An 18,655-nucleotide genomic window follows, 5' to 3' on the forward strand; every position below is an offset into this window, starting at 1 on the left:
GTAGCAGGCACAAGATTGGAAGACGTTACGCGATTCGCACAGAAAAGTGATGCATCCGCGCGAAAGCTGCCGCGTGTGTCGGACAACAAAATGCGCCGCGCTGATGGCGGCGGCGCTGGAATTGACGAGACCAAAAGGAGCAACGGCGTCACAGTAGGTCGGCTTCTCCGCAGCAATTTTATTTCCACGTGACTGCACTTGACGAATGCCAACAAAGCGGCACGTGGGGAAGAAAAAGCACAACTCTGGCACCCTGCGGGAGCCATATACAATAACTCTATTCCCTCAAGACATGTCACGCCGTCTAGCGACGCCACCGTGAAGTTCGCGCATGGCGCGCGCCTGAATATGCAAGACGCGAGTTCGATTACGCCCACCTGCGGATAAATTTTAAAGAACCGTCTTATCATTGAAGAGCCGCACTTGCCCAGTCGCACATACCACGTTACTCTAATTGGCAAGAAAGAAGTTCCTTGAAGAGCGGCACATACCCAATGTCGTATACCCAAGTTAGTCCGACGGTTGGTTTCAAACCCGCTTCCTTCAGCAGAGCAGCCCGATGATCCATTAGACCATGGAGTACAGCGTGATGGAAATTGGATTAAAGGAGGCTAGATATGGACGGACAACCGCTAACAGGGTGAAGTACTCAAATAATGGTAATCGCATTAAACGTACTTGAACCATTAATAGATACCGGTACACTGGTGGGCTTCACTGTAAGCTTAAATTGTCTTCTTGCTAGGAGCACTTTCGCGAAGGAGTCGCGGTGGCCGCGTCTTGAAATCGCTGTAGCGATTACGTTCCAGAAATTCCAAGCTCTCGTAACGAAGCGAGCTTTTTCTTGGAGGCAACGTCTTAATAGCGGTCTTGACAATGAGAACCAAGAGTCTCAAGGAATTGCCCACAAGGCAGGCTTGACTACAAACTCTTGCGTTCTTGAGTCCGTGTGCCGTTGCGACTGTACGTGTTTATATGTACTTGCGTGCCTGCGTGCCTGCGTGCGGTAATGTGCAGTAGCACGTTAAATGAGCTGTGTGCACTTGACACTGCGTGTATAAAATGACATACTTTCTTCTCCAGCCCTCCTGTTTTGTTCATACTTGGGGTCCTCAACCAATAATTAAAAAGTTGGGTAATTAACCTAATTAATTAGTGAGTTGTGGGGAAAACAAAAACAATTGTCTAAGTTACTATATGCTATTGCGAATAGTATGTGTTCAGTACAATTCGCTTCCGACGCGCCTTTCATTTTTAAATTCTTGGCTGAAGTTATGTGGGGCACCCTGTATGTCGTTGACGTCATGCTTCAACTTTCTCAATGTTCCCGATTTTAATAAGGTTGCGGACAAATACTCAAGCCTTAAAGAAGAGAGACTTTCTGGCAAGTGTTATGGGAAGAAACCCACGTTGGAAAACATTAAACAATATGTTGTACATTTTGATTTTATCATGTTAAAGCTGAGGCTCCGGCAGGTCGGTTTTGCAACGTGAATTTCTTCACGCTATATATATATATATATATATATATATATATATATATATATATATATATATATAATATGGTCATTTCAAATGACATCCAGGAGGGCAAGAACTCGAGTTTCTTGCCTTTAACGCGCTCACTAACTAACTCTCTCTCTCTCTCGCTTCTGCAGCTTCTATAAGCCTACATGCTTACAGATACATAAACCAAAACTGTAATGTTGGCGCTTGCGCATGAACGTCAGCTTTCTTTGCCTTCCGCTGCGCACTCAGCATGCCGAGAACGAAGACACTGTGGACAGCCCACTGTAACGACCAGGCTCTGCGCGTCTTTCAGTGATACAACAGTGCGATCCGGCGAGATAATTGGCATCCTATATTCACAGTCCCGCATATTCTGTCTTGGTTTGTAGCGGCTAATGCAATATTCCTAGAAGCGCTGCGCAAGCGAAAGCGCCACGGGTAATTAGATCCGTTGCGCCACTATTCCATCTCGGCTTCCTTCAGTCCTCGTTCGACAGAGCTTCATAAATAAGCTTGGAGGTTGCGTGCATAGTACTTCCATTAGCGTTCCGCCTGCTCCCGTTCATCATTCACAATCTCAATCACGAATTTGTCTACAGAACGCAGCTCTGTGATCGATACATCGCGGACCATGACTTGTGACACAAAAAGGACTATTAATCATAATATGAGAAGCCAGCAAACAAGGACACCAAGGAAAACATAGGGGAAGTTGCTTGTACTTACTAATTGAATTAAAGAAATTATAAATTAATGGCAATGAAACTGGATGAAAAAACAACTCGCCGCAGGTGGGGAACGATCCCACGTCTTCGCATCACGCACGCGATGCTCTAGAAACTACTATTGTGGCTTCCTTCCCCGATACGCAAGCAGTGGTCTACGTATTCCTATCCTTTTCCGCTGCAGTGTGCGCCAACCGCCACGACCTGCTCAGAGGCTGTAGCGCTTTGCTGTAGAGCATAAGGTCGCGGGCTTGATCCTCAGCTACCTCAGACGCACTTCTATGAGAACGGAAAGCGATAATATCCCAGTACTCTAAGTACGGGAGAGTTAAAAGTTGTTTAAAAAAGTCAAAAAGAAAAATTATTTATCCGGAAACCTCTTCTATGGCGTCCATCAAACCCTATTATGTAGTATCGGCACGTTAAACCACGAAGTGTTTATCCTAAGTGCGCGAGTCTCGTATTGTGACTATAATTTTCACTAGGTCAAGAGAAAGTTTCTTTCATTCACTTGTTACGAAATTTGGGAAGTTTTGAGCGCATGAATATCATACTGAGGTTGATGCACATATGTACTAAATAGTTAGCAGTTGCTTTCATTGTTTCCTGATCAAACCCTTCAGCGCACGTTCCTCAAGCAGCTAGAATTGCTTCATCCAGCTCGGGTCCTATACTCACGGACAATCTTCTGTGCCAATTAAAGGAAAGCTACGGGTCCGCAGCGTCGACACATGTGTTACTGCACCAAGTAGTCCGGCAGTGTTTTACAGCGCTTTTGGTTTCCCGGAACAGACGCAGCGCTTCCACGTGCGACGGTTTCGCGTTTGCCCATACGCGGGAGGCAAAAGCGGCAACTTGAAACATTCAGCAGTCGTTTGTTCTGTTTAGCTGTTTTAAACAAATTATTTACGTTTTATAGCGAAAGCTTTAAGGTCCCGTTACGCAGATTATCCGGCGTCGTCGGCGTTGTTCGTGCGTTTACCGTGCGTTGTCCACAGCTTGGGCGTGAGCAAGAACTGTCGTGGAAGTAAAGAATTATTAATATTCATTAACAGATCAAAGAATGTTCGCATCGACGCCAATTTTCACACGGAGGTTCCTCTAACTAAAGGAACGTAATTCATCTGAAAATAAAATTGGGGTTTAGGTGGAAATCGAACCCAATGCCTTCGGAATGCGAAACGACCACGGAGGCTTGTTGGTTCAAGCGTTTTAGAGGGGGTCGTAGTGAATGCCTTGCGATCTTTGACGTAGTAAAATGTCCTAGAAAAATGTACTGTTGCGTGCGCGGTAATTATGAACACGGTAATTAATAATGGGCTAATTAGACTGAAGCGAATGGGAGTGTTGGGGTGGTTCATTGTACGTAAACAAATGAATGTGTGTGTATGTGTGATTTATCGATAAGCAGGTTGTGTTCTAGCTTGGTAAGGTGTCAGAGAAATGCACTGGCGTGTACATCACAACTGTCAGTATGCTATTTAAGAATGAGGTAATTAGATTGAATTAAAGGCGCGTGGTGGTTCATGGAACTTAGAGGACTGGATGCATATCTATGTCATTGTGGTTAGAAGCAAGTGATTGTGAAATAAAGAAACTTATGTGCGATGACAAGCGGGTCCTTTTCTTTAGCTTAAATTAACGCGGGTGAAAATGTGGAGTTTTTTTAGAAGCACTCTTTGTTGTGCGCGCTTTGCCTCCGTAGCTTTTCTTTCACTGCGACAGAAAGTTGTCCGTGAGTATAGCTTGTGTCATTCGCTATTGAGAGTCAAGTAGGTAGCTGATATTGTTGGCCAATTTGTGGTTGTGAAATGAAGAAGGATACGTCACTGTACGCCTCGGATTACGATCTATTCTTCAGGAGGAACGAAGTATCGCATTACATGTGCCTTCAGCCACAGCTCCTCTGCTTCATTCGCGTTTTCTGTAACACCCAAATAATTTAGTACTAACAAAAATAAGTACATAAAGGAAGGTCGTTACCCCAAGAAATCATTTGATAGCTTCTTAACAAAAACTTGCGAATAGGCGCCAATTTCCTCAAGTAGAATAAATATAAGCACCCGAATATCTAAAGTCCACGAGTATATTGTGTCATTGCAACGTTCTTCCGCGGTCTCATTCCCCGCAAGCTTTGCTCCCTGGCTACAGAGAAGTGTCATTCAGTGCTTTCCCATACTTTCCACTAAGTGTATCCCCATTCGCAAGCGCTAACAAATTGCTGCGTAGGAATAGCTAAGTAAAAGCTTTGGTCTTAAGCCTTACTTACAGAAACAGCATGAAAAGCAGGGCAAAACACTGGTCGTTCAGACAGATGAACTTATCATTCACGTGGGCTGTTTCTAACTGGCCAGAGCTCTGAGCACATTTTTTTACATTTAATTCTTTTATTCCACACTTGACCAGCAGCATTCGTTGACATGGGACAGCATACTCGATCGCAAGTTCCGTCACACAGACTCAAGTCAAAACCAAGATCCGGGTCTGAAAGGAAATAAGTGATAGTCAGTGTGGGCGAACGAGAGTGCGTGTGCTAGTTCTCGTTGGTGCGGCAGTGAGTGTAGACAAATGCGAGCTTCGTTTACAGTTAGTGTTTTCTGCGTTTAAACTGTCGCGCTCGCACAGACAAGTTTCAATTAAGCCTTTTATTTTTCGCTTGTCAATGTTTCAAACTTGCGTGGTGCAAAGATTGAATTAGCCGCGTTACTTTTTTTCTTCTACTGTCTATCTTATCTTTTAAACGGTAGTCCATGTTTCGATTCTCTGCGATGCCAACTCGTCCGTCGAGTACTCCACCATGGCGGTTCGTTATTGGTGTTTCTGTCGCAACGAGTAACGCGACTCACCGCCAACAATGAGCTCGGCCGCCGCCTGTATGGTTCGCTTCGGCGAGAGCCGCACGAAGCACTGGTACATCCCTTGGTCCTGGCGCCGGATCGAAGCCAGGTGCAGCGCACGCGAGCGGCCCATCGCCACCGCCTGCTGCGCTGCGGGTGTGACGCGGCGTCCGTCGTGGCGCCACTCGAGGCTCGTCTCGTCCACCGCGCCCCAGTCCAGGCCGGAGGCGTTGCAGCGAAACGCGGCTGCGTGGCCCACCTCGGCCCGCACGTTCGCGGGGGTCACCGTCACCCACGGCTTGGCTGCCGCACACGTGTGAGACGAAGAAAAAAATTAAACCCGCTTGCACGTGCGGCAAGTGAAATCAAGGTTTCGGGCAACTGTGCCTACAACAAGAGTTGACTGTTGGGCTAGTTGGTCGTCCATGCTTGAAGTAGTAACTTAGCGCGATAAAAACACGGAAACAAGAAAGGCGGACGAGGACAAGCGCTACTCACGACTGTTTAATGGAAGGAAGGATATGTACCATGTATATGTTATATGTTACGTTATAACATATGCTAACATGTTATGGATATGTTACATGTACTATCCTTCCTTCCATTAAACAGTCGCGAGTAGTGCTTGCCCTTGTCCGCCTTTCTTGTTTCCGTGTTTTTATCGCGCTAACTTACTACTTCACTGCTGAGCACAAGGTTGCGGGATCGAATCCCGGCCACGGCGGCCGCATTTCGATGGGGGCGAAATGCGAAAACACCCGTGTACTTGGATTTGGGTGGACGTTAAAGAACCCCAGGTGGTCGAAATTTCCGGAGTCCTCCACTGCGGCGTGTCTCATAATCAGAAAGTGGTTTTGGCACGTAAAACCCCATAACTTTTAACTTACTACTTCAAATACGTGCCTACTACGATGTGAAAAAGAAAAAAAAACTGTGTGGAGGCGGAGCGGTTGCCTTCGTATATAACACCGTTTTACAGATATCCTAGCTCATACTCTTAACAAGATCGTATAATATATCTGTCCACTGCAGCGCGTTTCCTGTGTCAGGTGAATTCGATTTTTTTTTTAAGGAATCCTATATAATGCAATGCAGTCCTCGTCTATACGGTTCGCCGCGCGCAGTGAAAGAAGAGGGCAGGTACAAGAGGTGGCACACGTAACAGGCCGTTATCGCGGGATACGATGCTCCGACGTAGATGCGTACGTGCGACCTTCCCCGCAGTACAGCTCAGCAAACCGCGCGTTCGTCTGTTTGAATTCTCCAAAGTAAAAAAAAAAAAAAAAACTGGTATTCAATCATCGAGTTTCTGCATACGGTGATCCTTGTATGGTTTGATTGCGACCGACTAAGTCATGCCAGCGAACGGAGCTCCCGTTCTGCGTAATAAAACAACGAAAAACGAAAAATAGAATGTCTGCATATAACGTCAGTTCGTATATATAGGTATTTCAAACGCACAAAGACCTCCTAAAAAATAGCGCGTTATTATTGAACGCCTCGCTTAATTTTCCTAAATTTCTTAAATTTCGGCTACTGGATCAGTCGATCCCTGGGCACGTGCCACTGTGGCACATGGGATACAATATGGCTGAATATGCAAAATATGTATCGTACTCCTCTGCGCATACACCTCTGGCCACTCTTCTTTCCTCCACAAGAGTCGCGCTGTGTTTATGGCCCACACCCAACCTACCCTTTAAAACACTCTAAGAACGGTTAGAAATCGCGCAGCTCGCTTTATTCATTCCGATAATTCATATCGCAGCAATGTCTCTCAACTAAAATCGAACGCAGAAATTGGTAACCTAGATATAAGGCGTCATGGTTTTAGAGTGTTTGTTCATCCCAAATTTTATCATTCTTCAGCTAGTTTTTCAGTGATTGTTCCAGCACGCCGTCCATCTCGTCGTATAGGCGATGAAAAAGATCTCCGCCCAGCGCTGACTACCGCGCTTCTATCATTATTATTTTTTTTTTTTTTTGTGAGAGCGGTGCGTGATTGGAATGACGTTTCTGCCGACACCGTTCACTACTTCAAGCCACATCGTTTCAACGCTGGCACAAAATCCACGTTTCACAGAAATGGCCGCCCTTTCTCAAGGTAATAGCCCCCGACGGGTCCTCTAAAGTACAAATAAATAAATAAATAAATAAATAAATAAATAAATAAATAAATACTGCTTTGACGAAGGCCGAACAATGCCGGATAAACAGCTACCTGCAAGATATTTCTCATAGCATCGATGGCCACAATGCGGGGAGTCTGCATAACATTTCACTCTCTTTTCCTTTTGCTATGAGGGGCACAGGTTCGGCGCCACGTTTATTTGATATATTTTATATGTTTGGGGTATACGTGTTAAATAACAAAGTATACATATACCTGTACACTTCCTGCAATCAATATTTACTATTATGAGAAACACTCTGCTTCCGGATGTATGTGTGGCACATTGTTACGATTTCGATATTCGATATCGACCCCAGGTTCGCGTGCACTTAGTACAAATGCCCGTTTTCTGTGAACCCCTTGGCATAGCAGCTGTCACGTTTCCCTGTTATCAATACATTTTTGTTTCTTGCTTTACCTTGATGAATGCCATAGCGACAACCGTTTGAAAGGAGTTTCATGGTGCTAAAAAAAATTGATCCAAGATCGACAATTTATTTTCCTTCTTGTCTGTATAATACTTCCTATACGTTTCGTGAGACCTCGCAACTGCGATCGATTTTTCCTGCAGTTCTCGAAAAAAAAAAAACTATTCGCACGTTGCATTTGGTTCTAACTTCGAATTACTTGCAGGTGCAACTGCTAAAGTCTCCCCCTTTAATTACTCGTGTTCAGTATAATGTCTCACATAAAATTGGCATGCTTGTGACCTATTTGGAAGTCTTGAGTAGAGAAATATTTTCATTCAAGTGATCTGTCCCGACAATGAGTAAGCTCGTGACCAAGTGTTAGCAAACACTGTCCGATTGCACCAAATGGGTCTTTTAGTGGCACGGGGTTAACATTTATTGGCACATTGCTGAATGCTAAAAATAGTGCTGTAGAAACACACAAGCTGCGTTCACGTGAACCCCTGTTACATTTCCGCGAATCGCTTTTACGCATGGTGCACCCCCTTCGTCCGAAACTAGCCGGAACCTATACATGGAACCTGTTTCTAGCGCGTCCGTTCCGTCGGAGAATGAGAGAGAGACGCATGCCAGCGGGGGAGTCCGCTTTCTCTCTCTCAGTCGATGCGACGCGCCAGCGTTTGCATTCCCCGCACGAGTCGATTCACCCGTTTCAATCTACCCTCTCCTGGCGCAATAATGTCGTTTACACAGATGCGAAGCGCTTGGAATGCGACGTGACGTGCTACTGTCGCTTTGATGTAAACGCGGCTGCAGTTCACTTCATCAGTTGTCATTTCGAGCACTTCTATACTATACTATACCTGTATATATATACTATACTATATACTATACTATATATACTATACTACTACTACTACTACTACTATATGTATTCTATATATACTATATACTATACTATACCTATACTATACCTATACCTCTGATACTATACCGTATCAGCGCGCGTCGAGCCCGGCAGTCGCACAAAAGGATCGGCCTGGGATACTCACGAGTGACGACGAGCTCGAGGTCAGCCTGTGCGTCGCCGACGCTGTTGGACACGACGCAGACATAATTGCCCCCGTCACTGAACTCCACCTCGCGAAACTGCAGAACGCCGGCCACCTGGCGGACGCGGGGCCCAGATTCCAGCGGCATCATCCGCTGGCCGTCGCGCTTGTACCAGCTGGTTGAGGCAGTCCCACCCCAGGGAAGTGTTCGCAGGAGACATGTACAGGAAGGAGAACACGGTAGCCAGCAAAGCTGTCATTAGGGCCATTTGGTCGTAGAGTATTTCGAATAAACGCATGGCACTGCTTAAAGAAGAAAGAAAGAAAGAAACCCAGTACAGGAACGACTTCAGTATAAGACGGGACACCAACATGCTAATGTGTGGTGTCCCATTCTGAATTCGTCCCTATATTTGTTTTGTGCAAAGCAGTGCATTTATCCGAAGAAAGAGCGTACAAACCAAACGCGACATTCGCGATACCGTAATATCCATAGACTTAATATAAACAACTAACTCTATGGTGACCCCAGGTGGTCGAAATTTTCGGATTTCCACATTATGGCGTGAAATTATGGTTTTGGCACGTAAAACCCGAGAATTTAATTAGTTTTAGCTCTGTGATGATAGCCATCGCTGCGCCAATAAACGAAGTCTGCAAGCCGCAGGCCAACATGAACGATGCAAGAACTACGCCCAAAGTTACAGCTCGCAGGCCAGGAAGGTGGTTGTATACAGTGAGCACAGGAGTCATTCTTCTCGTACAAGGACTATACCTGGGTAACTGACACCTGAATTATGAAGTCAAATTCCCTCGCCTTGTTGAATATGGTGTGGCTGCTTGCTAAAGTGCGATCGATGGTGTTCCAGGACAATCGTATATTGTGATGTGATTTACAGCGTGCTCTATTTTCTACGTGCCGCTTGACGAGCTGCTGTTATATGATTACAAATATGCGTGTTTATTATGCAATGTTCTCACTGATTTTGTTTGGTGCGCCACTTTTACCACAGAGGCGATTTTTGCCGAGGTCTCCACAATACTTCGGTTGCACCGATGAAACGGAAAGCGGTCATCGCCTCACATGGCGGTAAGTGACCTGCTGACTTCGTGCCAAACGGGTAGCCGTTTATTACCCGTTATCCCACTCACGGAACGCGAATGTTACTTGACACTTTCGCAAAACTTTATTTCCCCTCGGTAGCAAATTTGGGCCGTTATTCTTGTGATTGTTTCTCAACATTGAGGGATGAAGGCCTAGCCTATATGCTCACATACAGGCAGTTCGCGATGTAACTGCAATGGAACGGTAGCGCCGTCTGTCTCCATCTACGCCAAAGTACGATGAAACACGCCGCGTGGTGACAGATGGCGCTACTACTCCGTTTGCAGAAAGGGTACCTCGGTGCCAGCGCCGCCGTACAGGGTGGAGACACCCTTTGGCCCATAGCGCTTTGACCCGAACCATGCGCCGCCGATTTCCGTACCGACACCATCTTTGGTGAAAGCGGTGGCGCGCTTCGCTCTTCTCGGCGTTGTGGTGCCATCTGAAAGAGATTTGCCAGTAGTTGCTGGTGCGGATGTTTGCTGCCGTAGTTTTAATTGAACTACGAGAAGTCAAGGAACGCCCCTACGACGGGGTGTTGTGCCCCCTTTAGCACCGAATCGACGGGAAAATGACCGCGTTGTTTCCATATCACACGCGAGCCAGCGCGGAGAAGAAAATCGGAATGTCAAGTCAAGCCTGACTAGTGAAGCGCTACAGCCTCTTCAAATATTTTCCTTTCTTTTATGTTTGTGCAAGCTTCGTGCGTCCCATCTTCCTTTTCTTTTTTATGCGTCCCTTCCCTCTCTCCTTTTCCTTGTTTTATTACCGTACCGTTGTACATGTTATCTGCTTTCACAGATCGTATATAGTTGTCTGGACCTAGGAAATGAGTTGTTATAGATACACTGCCTTTTTTTTATATCCGACATGTTTGTCGCACGATTCATGTACGACTGGCCCTCAAGCCTTTTTGACTTCTCTTATAATATGACGGCCAGTGAGAACCATGTTTTACACAGCTCTTCCCTATTTCTGAGCAATGTAATCTGAGAATCAGAAAGTGCCGTTGCGTTTGTCTTTTTCATTCGTGTCTCTTGCACTTATGTGTTTGTTCCACTCGTACGTGGTTTTATCTGCTAAATGCAGTGCGCTGTTCATTTATGTGATATGTTAGAGCGCTGCACCTGCTGTCTACAAGTCTGCCTTTTCTTTGTTTGCTCTTACGATATAGTTATATGTCGTTGTACTGTACATAGTAGAAGCGGGCTTTGACAAGCCGTTCCCAAACAGTTTTACCCAACTCCCCCTTTCTTCCTCGAAGGTAAAATAAATATTGATCTGATTTTATATATTAATCAACCTTTTTCCGATTGCCTCAAACTTGTTCTGAGAGCTGTCGCATGTTGGTAATAAATCTATCAAGAATGCGTTTCTGTACATGATCAAGTTGTGTGACATTGCAACCAGCCTGCGCTAAAAAGTTTTGAGGCCAACTTTGGGCCTTCCCGCGAGCCATGGAAGCCGTAGGGGAGCAACAGCTCCCAGTGGCCATCTATAGGCGGCCCCAAGCCTGGGCCTCCAAATTTCCGGATTTCAAATAAAGTTATCTCACTCATATTGAAAGAAAAATTTACAAGAAGTTAGCAGATGGTTAGATGCTCTTATAGAAGGTGTTGTAAATGGCTGCATGAAAAGGCAGTTTGAATTTGTTTTTCTAAATTGTGCGACATATTTGACTGAACACCATCTATACATGCATGTGATGAAACATCAACGCGAATTCACTTAAAGAATTCATTTTGGCTTTCGTGGGAACCGATAACATTTGTGATAACTCTGTAGAAGTTGAGCTTACGCGTTCGTAATACATTTCACATACTTATGTAGTTGGGAATGCGAATGAATTGTTTTTAACAGCTTTGAGAACGAAAGAATGACAAAAAAGATAAATACTTGGTTGCCATTTAAGGTACACGTTTTGCCTGGTGGCAACATTTTACTACTGTCAGCTGCCTATATGTACAGTGCTGCAACGGAGGAAGGTTGTATTGAAAGGCAATGTAAGCTTCTAATTCCACTTGTTCTGAGTCGGTAAAGCTTGATCAGTAGGTTTTCCAAGTAATCACTGGCATGAATCCTTTTATTTCAGTATTACGCCCATTGGTTCAGTTGCCATGATATTTCTGCATAGCGACATTTGGTCGAGAAATTTCTTTAAAGAGATATGCGCTACATTTTAGTACTTCGTCAGTACAGGAACACAAGCTTTAGCACACGCATCAGTACTAAAATTCAGTAGGGATTGAAATTTGAACGTTGCTTTTGAGCAAAAAGCGACAATCATAACGCGGGCATTGGTGCAGCGTTAGGCGTTTGATCCAAGGTGGCGGCCTCACCACCAGTGTCTCCACGCCACCGTGCTCAATCCTGAACTGAGATACGTTGTATTTGGGCACCCATTCCATACATAGGAGTCGACTCTGTGGAGCCTATAGGGACCTCTTGCAGTGGCTTTGTTCGCACTTGGATATAGTTGGATGTTTTTTTGACCGCAATTGTGCTAAGCTATTTTTTATATAGTTTCAGTATTGAATGACACATGTTTTCACCCTTAGAAACAAACACAATGAGGTATGCGGCTGCTAAAGCGGTGCTTTAGATCATTCTTATTTTTGTCGTTCTGTTCGGGTTATTTATTTGCAACCTGTCGCGAGGAGCCCCACGTGCTTGCTCGTGAGAGCGAACGCTGTTGGCTCCGAGCGAAGCATTGACGGAACGCGCGGAGTGATAACTTTTCTTGACTGAACTTATTATGTAGCTTACACAGCGTTGACTGATGTGTGTGAAACGGAGTGTAGTTACACAGAAATTGATATCTCTTGAGCCAGATTGCAACGGATGATATAGGCGCTCGCAGTGACCTTGGATTGGCGCAATTTCTCACAACATAGGCCAGCATATTAGACAGCTTTAGCATACCATTTGCAAACAAACGTAAACGCATTACGCATGTAAAGAATTACTGTTGTCATCGTTGCGCATGCTCCGAACGCAACTGCGTTTCTGTGGTTTACGGGTGCTATGCTAACGTACGCTATTTGGCGAGTTTAACGTACGTAATGTTTACGCACGCTAAGAAATAGCGTTGTTCAACATGGTGGCATCCATGGCAGTGTGAATTCAGTGTGAATACTCGTCCAGGCCACGCTCTCGCTCTCGTTGCTTGCCGTGAACTATTGAAATGCGCTTTCGACTCCTCTAAACAGACATGAAACGTTTATAATGAGTGCATAGCACGTCCAATTTCTGAGATTGGCTCCGGCGTCCGTATGCCTAAACAAGACGCGTCTGCGTAGCAACAGGCATAGAGTTTCCTACAAAATTACTAGAGGGAACTCTGGCGCTAGTGTCTACGTGAGCTGCAATGGGAGCGGTTGTCCCAGCATGGGAATTATGGGAAGTACATGGATTTGCCTAAACTTCGTCCTTTTCGCTTCAAACGGCTTTGTGACTTTGTAAACTCGTCATTTTCATCAGTTTATTGCGTAATAAATAATTAAATAAACATCATTAAAATTGCCCGACGGCAGGATTCGAACACAGGGACTCTAGTACAGAAGCCTGATATTGAAACCATTAAGCCACGGATGCATGTATCGACAAGCGAATGAAACGCACTTATGAATTTATCGCGGGCAGGCCAGTGCTTTGAGACGCTTGGCGCGTTTCGATTTGGGTACATAGACAAGCTCAATCGTTGCAATTAATAGCAATTGTACGCGTTCCCGGCGTCTTCCGCACTTCGAAGAATATAGATTGCGTTGAAATATACGACAATAAGATTTATATAGCGTAATATACAAAGCCACAAGAACGTCTGAATCCATAAGCACGAAGGTCAGACAAATCCATGTACTTCCCATCATTCCCATGGTAGGACAACGACTGCAGCGCCAGAGTTCCCTCTAGTAATTTTGTAGGAAACTCTATGGCAACAGGATGGTTACTAGGGAATTGTCTTGGCTTGGATGCGTTTGATACAAGGAACCAGATGGCGCTCTGTCTTCTGACATCATTCTTGTGCTTGCGTTCCCCAACGGTGGACTCAACGTCTTGAAGGGATGCGCATCGTAACGTCCCGCTACTGTGATTGCGGTTAACGTACATAAGGCGACAAACGCGGTACTGTCTGTTATCACGTTGGAGCACAACGCAAGTCACGTAACTGTTCAGTGAGCCAGCCTGCGCCCAGCAAAACAAGTAACACTGAACACAATGATATTGGCGAGCACACTCGTCAATCGTCAAAACTTGATCTGCAGGTCAAGCGTGTCGGCTTTTGCACATCACTCTTTGAAGGTGCCAAGTGTAATCGCTGGTGCTTGCATAGCATCCAGAAAGTACAAAATTATTCGCGTTGCGCATACAATCTGATTCCACAAAGTTCGGTGACAGCATACACACAACAGATAGCATCAACGATAACATTCGAGTATTTTCCAATTCATGCAGGCATATCTTGCGCAAAGCGATAACTGAGTTGTTAGCAGGTGAAATGCAGTCTCAGAAAAAAAGGATAAACAAGTACACCTTTCAAAATATACTGGTCGTTTTGCCTTGTATTTCTCCGCGTAGCCGCTCATGTTTGTGTGCTGCCTTTTCTTTCTTTTTTTTCCTGCGCGACGCGTCCCACCTTGAGGAGTGGGTTCGTCGCGTCGAGTGGAAGTTTCGCTACGCTGTGGGTTCGGCTGTTTGACCTGTTCTGTTGTGTTCTTTCCGCTCGTGCGCGAATGCTCGGGCGCGTGAAATTGGTTTTATAACTATTCATGGCTCCTTAAGGCATCCTACATGCGTGAGCTTCTCGTCGCTAAACTCCACTTTATGCTCCTGCGACGTGCGTGGCAACCCTGCATGCCTCCGTCAAAAGAAATCGCTGCATCGACAACAAGTAATTCAATTGAGCTCGCGACTTCTGCGGTAGGCTGCCTTGATTCATACATCAAATATGGCTAAAATCTGCTTTACAAGTTTCGCCTTTCGTGGATGAGTATGCCTCCGCGATGCGTTGCTGAAGGTTTTATAATGCAAACAGTTGCCTTATACTCCGCTAAAAAACAACTAAAGGTAAGTTGATACTGGTTTTCCTTTGTGCACTCCTTACAGATGACAAAAAAACAACGAATTCTTTGGTAGTTGGGTGGTATCGCCACAATACAAGATTTCTTAATGCTCAATGTACTCTGTGCTCGAGTGAGGTTTTGATAATATTTTTGATATCTATACTCGCTAAATCTTCCGAGGGCTTTGGATCTTTCATGAATATACACCAGTTCATCACTTAAGCCTCCGATATTGCACCGCGAGCAAAATCTGCTGCATACCTTGCCTTGCACATGCAGCCGCTTCGTGCACTCAGAGGAAACGAAATTTAGGGCTCCCCAAACCGAAGCACCGTTTCGCAAAAACCCGACAGGAGCGTAAGATCAAAATGCGGTGCGCGTCCTCTGCCTCATGGTTGAGCAATTCCCGTTAGACAATTGTTCCAAGCCAATTGCTTGATCTGAGTTTCTTTATCAAAGAACGGCTTCATCTGTCGTTCTCTCTGAAATTTTGAGAAGTTATATGGATGCGATCATTTGAGCTTGAAAAGTCATAAACAACAAAAACAGACAAAGTGTGCCTTATTGCAGGGCATACAAAACGTACACATCTTTGGTGTACCAAAGAAAGAAATTCTGAAGGGAATGGCTGTACATTACACACAAATATAACGAAGTTATATGAAGTACGTAGGGCAAAGCCAATAAACGAAAGTCGCGACGTAAGAACGTTTCCTATTGCAAAGGAACGTTCGCCGTCAAAGTAAGGGCTCAGATGTGATCTGTCTCAACCTTTCTTTCCTTCTCAAGGCTGCACTTGTGAGTCAGGCAAGAAACAGCTCGGCCGAAAATAGGAAAGGAAGGCAACGTTGTAGACGCATACGCTAACCTATAAGATGGCACGGGGAATCCCTCGGCTGCGCACACCAACTCCGCCGGGAGGTCCGGATCACTGAGCACCCGGCTACTGCGGTGGACGATGGATGGCATTTGCATTGCCACTGGCTCTGCAGTGGCAAGAAAGGAAAGCCAGCAAGCGTCAGTCGCTGCGGGGGGTTTCTGCAATACACAGGCATTGTTCAGCCGGCATGGAGCGCACAAAAAGCGTTCATTTTGTGAAACTACTCTGCAACGTGCATTATTGCTAGGCCAAAGCATTATCTCGAGCTATTTATCTAAGATTAAGCTACCCATGAGCATACTTTCCTTGTGATTGCGCTCAGCATGCAAACACAAGTTTTTTATCATTTTTTTATATTGATATTTTTATCTTTATTTGTTTCTCGCCCGGAACTTTTTTTTTTTTCTTGCATTGCGCAGTACCTTCTGTATTTTTTTTTTTTATTACTATCCCTGTGTGAGTGACTCAGGGATGTTTCCTTGCCGTGCAGTATACCAGCAGTTCATCTTCGTTTCTCTGTTATAAGCCTATACATCTTTAACCTTTGTGACTGCACATATGTCACTGCTGTTTGTTACTCAAGCAGCAGTTATAAAATCTTTCGCTGCTTTCTAAAAGAAGGCTGGCGTCTGGCGCTTACGAAATCGTCGGCCAAGAAAACCGCTGCTATCTGCAGTGTGCAGACGATTGCGTTCATTCGCCCGTAGAAGGTTTCGTCGGGGTTGGAGGCGCAAAGTTTGTGCTACAGAGCACGCAAGAATACGATCGCTCGAATGATTACGAGCATAATGGCAGGTAATGTTTCATTTGAAGACCAAATCTCACTGCGGTTGCACGAGCACTTATGGCACATTTAACCGGTCATCTTTCTTTCTTTCTTTCTTTCTTTCTTTCTTTCTTTCTTTCTTTCTCTCTCTCTCTCTTTCTTTCTTTCTTTCTTTCTCTTTCTCATTCTTTCTTTCTTTCTTTCTTTTTTTTATTTTTTTATTTATTTATTTGTGCAGCACACGTGTTTATACCTTATCGATACTTTATTATGGTATCGAAGTTCTTGCAGGTTTCACAATGAGATTAGGAAGGACCAGAATCTGAATTATTGAGCACGCTTCTTGTCTAGGAAATCGACCCTTTACGTAAGAACTGGCCGACCAACGATGGCTTTGTACAGACCCAGGCGTGGAGTCAATCCGGAGTGAAATATCACTGCCGGCAAACACTTCACCTTCTTACTCTTAAGAAATATGTACCGAGGCTTCGGAACACGTTGACTTGGTGCAATGCGCAATCGCCGATTTCCGAGTCGCTTGCAGCGCGAATAGCAAACACCCAGAGACCTTTCGATATACAGCTTTCCTTGCGTTTCCTTTTTTTTTTCCCTATTTTTCCCCACAACATCTCTTCTGTTTTCCAAATAGGCATTGTACACAGCTCTCTGGGGCCTGTGAGAACAGAAGGCGACATCTATCTTTGTTGCAGTTTCGCTCTCGGGGCGAAGGAGGCCTGAACATTTTCTAGTTCATTTTTCGCCTCTAACGGTCCAAGCACCGCTTGTAAAGCCGGCCGAAAAAGAAAAGCGTTCCCCTTTCGCGTTTCGTACGTCTTCGGAGTCTATACATCTACAAAAGAATGATCATGCGCGTCACGTTCACTTTGTGGCATGGTTCGTATTGCACGAACTGCCATACGTCACTGCCCAGACTCGGTACTTGGGCCAGGTTTCAAGCGCTTCTTGCTGCGTCTCGTCGTCGGTGAAACGAAACCACCGGCGCCACGATAGCGCGAGCATTGTGTCTGTCGAAAGTACAAGCTGAGATAATAGCGTCTTTCACTTGCCATTTTTGTTTCTTTTCGGTCTGTGGGCAGTTTACCATATACGTCTGTCATTTTCAATACCGCCTGGCGAAAGTATAGATAATCGCTTGTTTTATAAGTTTTTAACTAATTTGATGTTATTGTCGTGTGTTGATATGCTATGTTCGTTTAGGAAAACTTTCGGAGCAGGTCAAGAAGTTCGGAAATCGAACTTTGCACTGCAAATTTGGTGTTGTCCTCTTCTACTCAATAGAATTTCTTCTTGGGCACGCTGCTTGGGTTTACTAAACAGGGTTTTTGGGCGCTAGGTGGAGCATACAAATGGAAAGGCGCGTGTGCATATCTTTCCTTTCTTTTGAATGTCCCATCAAGCTCCTAAATAAAAACATGTTTAGTCATTCTCGTCTACGTTTTTTGTTGGTCTGCGTAACAGATAGTGATTAAATTCTGGCAGAATAATTTACCTGTGTAACATGGCTCACTCTTCTGTCTGTTTCGTATTCTTCTAAACGGCCCAATATTTCTCGCTCAACGTTAATACAGGCATGGCCAGTGAACTCAATATTCAGATTACTCCTAATATGTACAGAACAATGTGGAGCCTTTACTTCAAGCAGCAAGAGTTTCCCAGAGCATTTTAACGTAGCAGTGTCATGAACATATCTTTTTATTGCGTTTCTTGATTTGTTTGTTTCCTATCCACATAAAATAATCCTTGCACCCCATAATAAAAAAAAGCATTAAAGTGCAAACAGAAGCTCGTGATGGTGCTCGGAATATGCTTATGGCGCTTTCAGACAATATTGTGATCATAAATTGTATGTTTGTGATGTGAGTGCTCAGTAATCTTTGCTAATATCTGATTAGTTAGGAAAATTTCTTCAGAACCTTTCATTGTCTGCTGTTTACACAGCTTGTCTTCCTTCTTTCTTATTCCAGCCGTTGTTCTAACGAAGCTTATTTCCGTTCAGCACTACGAGCCTTGAAATTACCTCATGAGAATTTTTTTTTCTTTAAGATATGTCTCGGTCTTGTTTCACGAAAAAAAAAAATCTTACGCTTCAGGCGTTCGAGATTACGGCTTGTACA

General features: G+C 44.7%; 1 protein-coding gene across 2 annotated transcripts in view; it reads right to left on the reverse strand.

Moving 5' to 3' along the window:
• Positions 1-18,655, reverse strand: part of LOC126536787 (cell adhesion molecule Dscam1-like) — a 236,582-nt gene that overhangs the window by 50,641 nt on the left and 167,286 nt on the right. For both annotated transcript variants that reach the window (XM_050183790.2, XM_055073936.1), the window contains exons 5-7: positions 15,743-15,860; positions 8,707-8,882; positions 5,081-5,374 (exon numbers count right to left, since the gene is read on the reverse strand). In XM_050183790.2, coding sequence (XP_050039747.1) covers positions 5,081-5,374; positions 8,707-8,882; positions 15,743-15,860 — 588 coding nt within the window. The remainder of the gene's footprint in view (positions 1-5,080; positions 5,375-8,706; positions 8,883-15,742; positions 15,861-18,655) is intronic.

The sequence above is a fragment of the Dermacentor andersoni genome, chromosome 4 (assembly GCF_023375885.2).
Source record: "Dermacentor andersoni chromosome 4, qqDerAnde1_hic_scaffold, whole genome shotgun sequence".
Lineage (NCBI taxonomy): Eukaryota > Metazoa > Arthropoda > Arachnida > Ixodida > Ixodidae > Dermacentor > Dermacentor andersoni.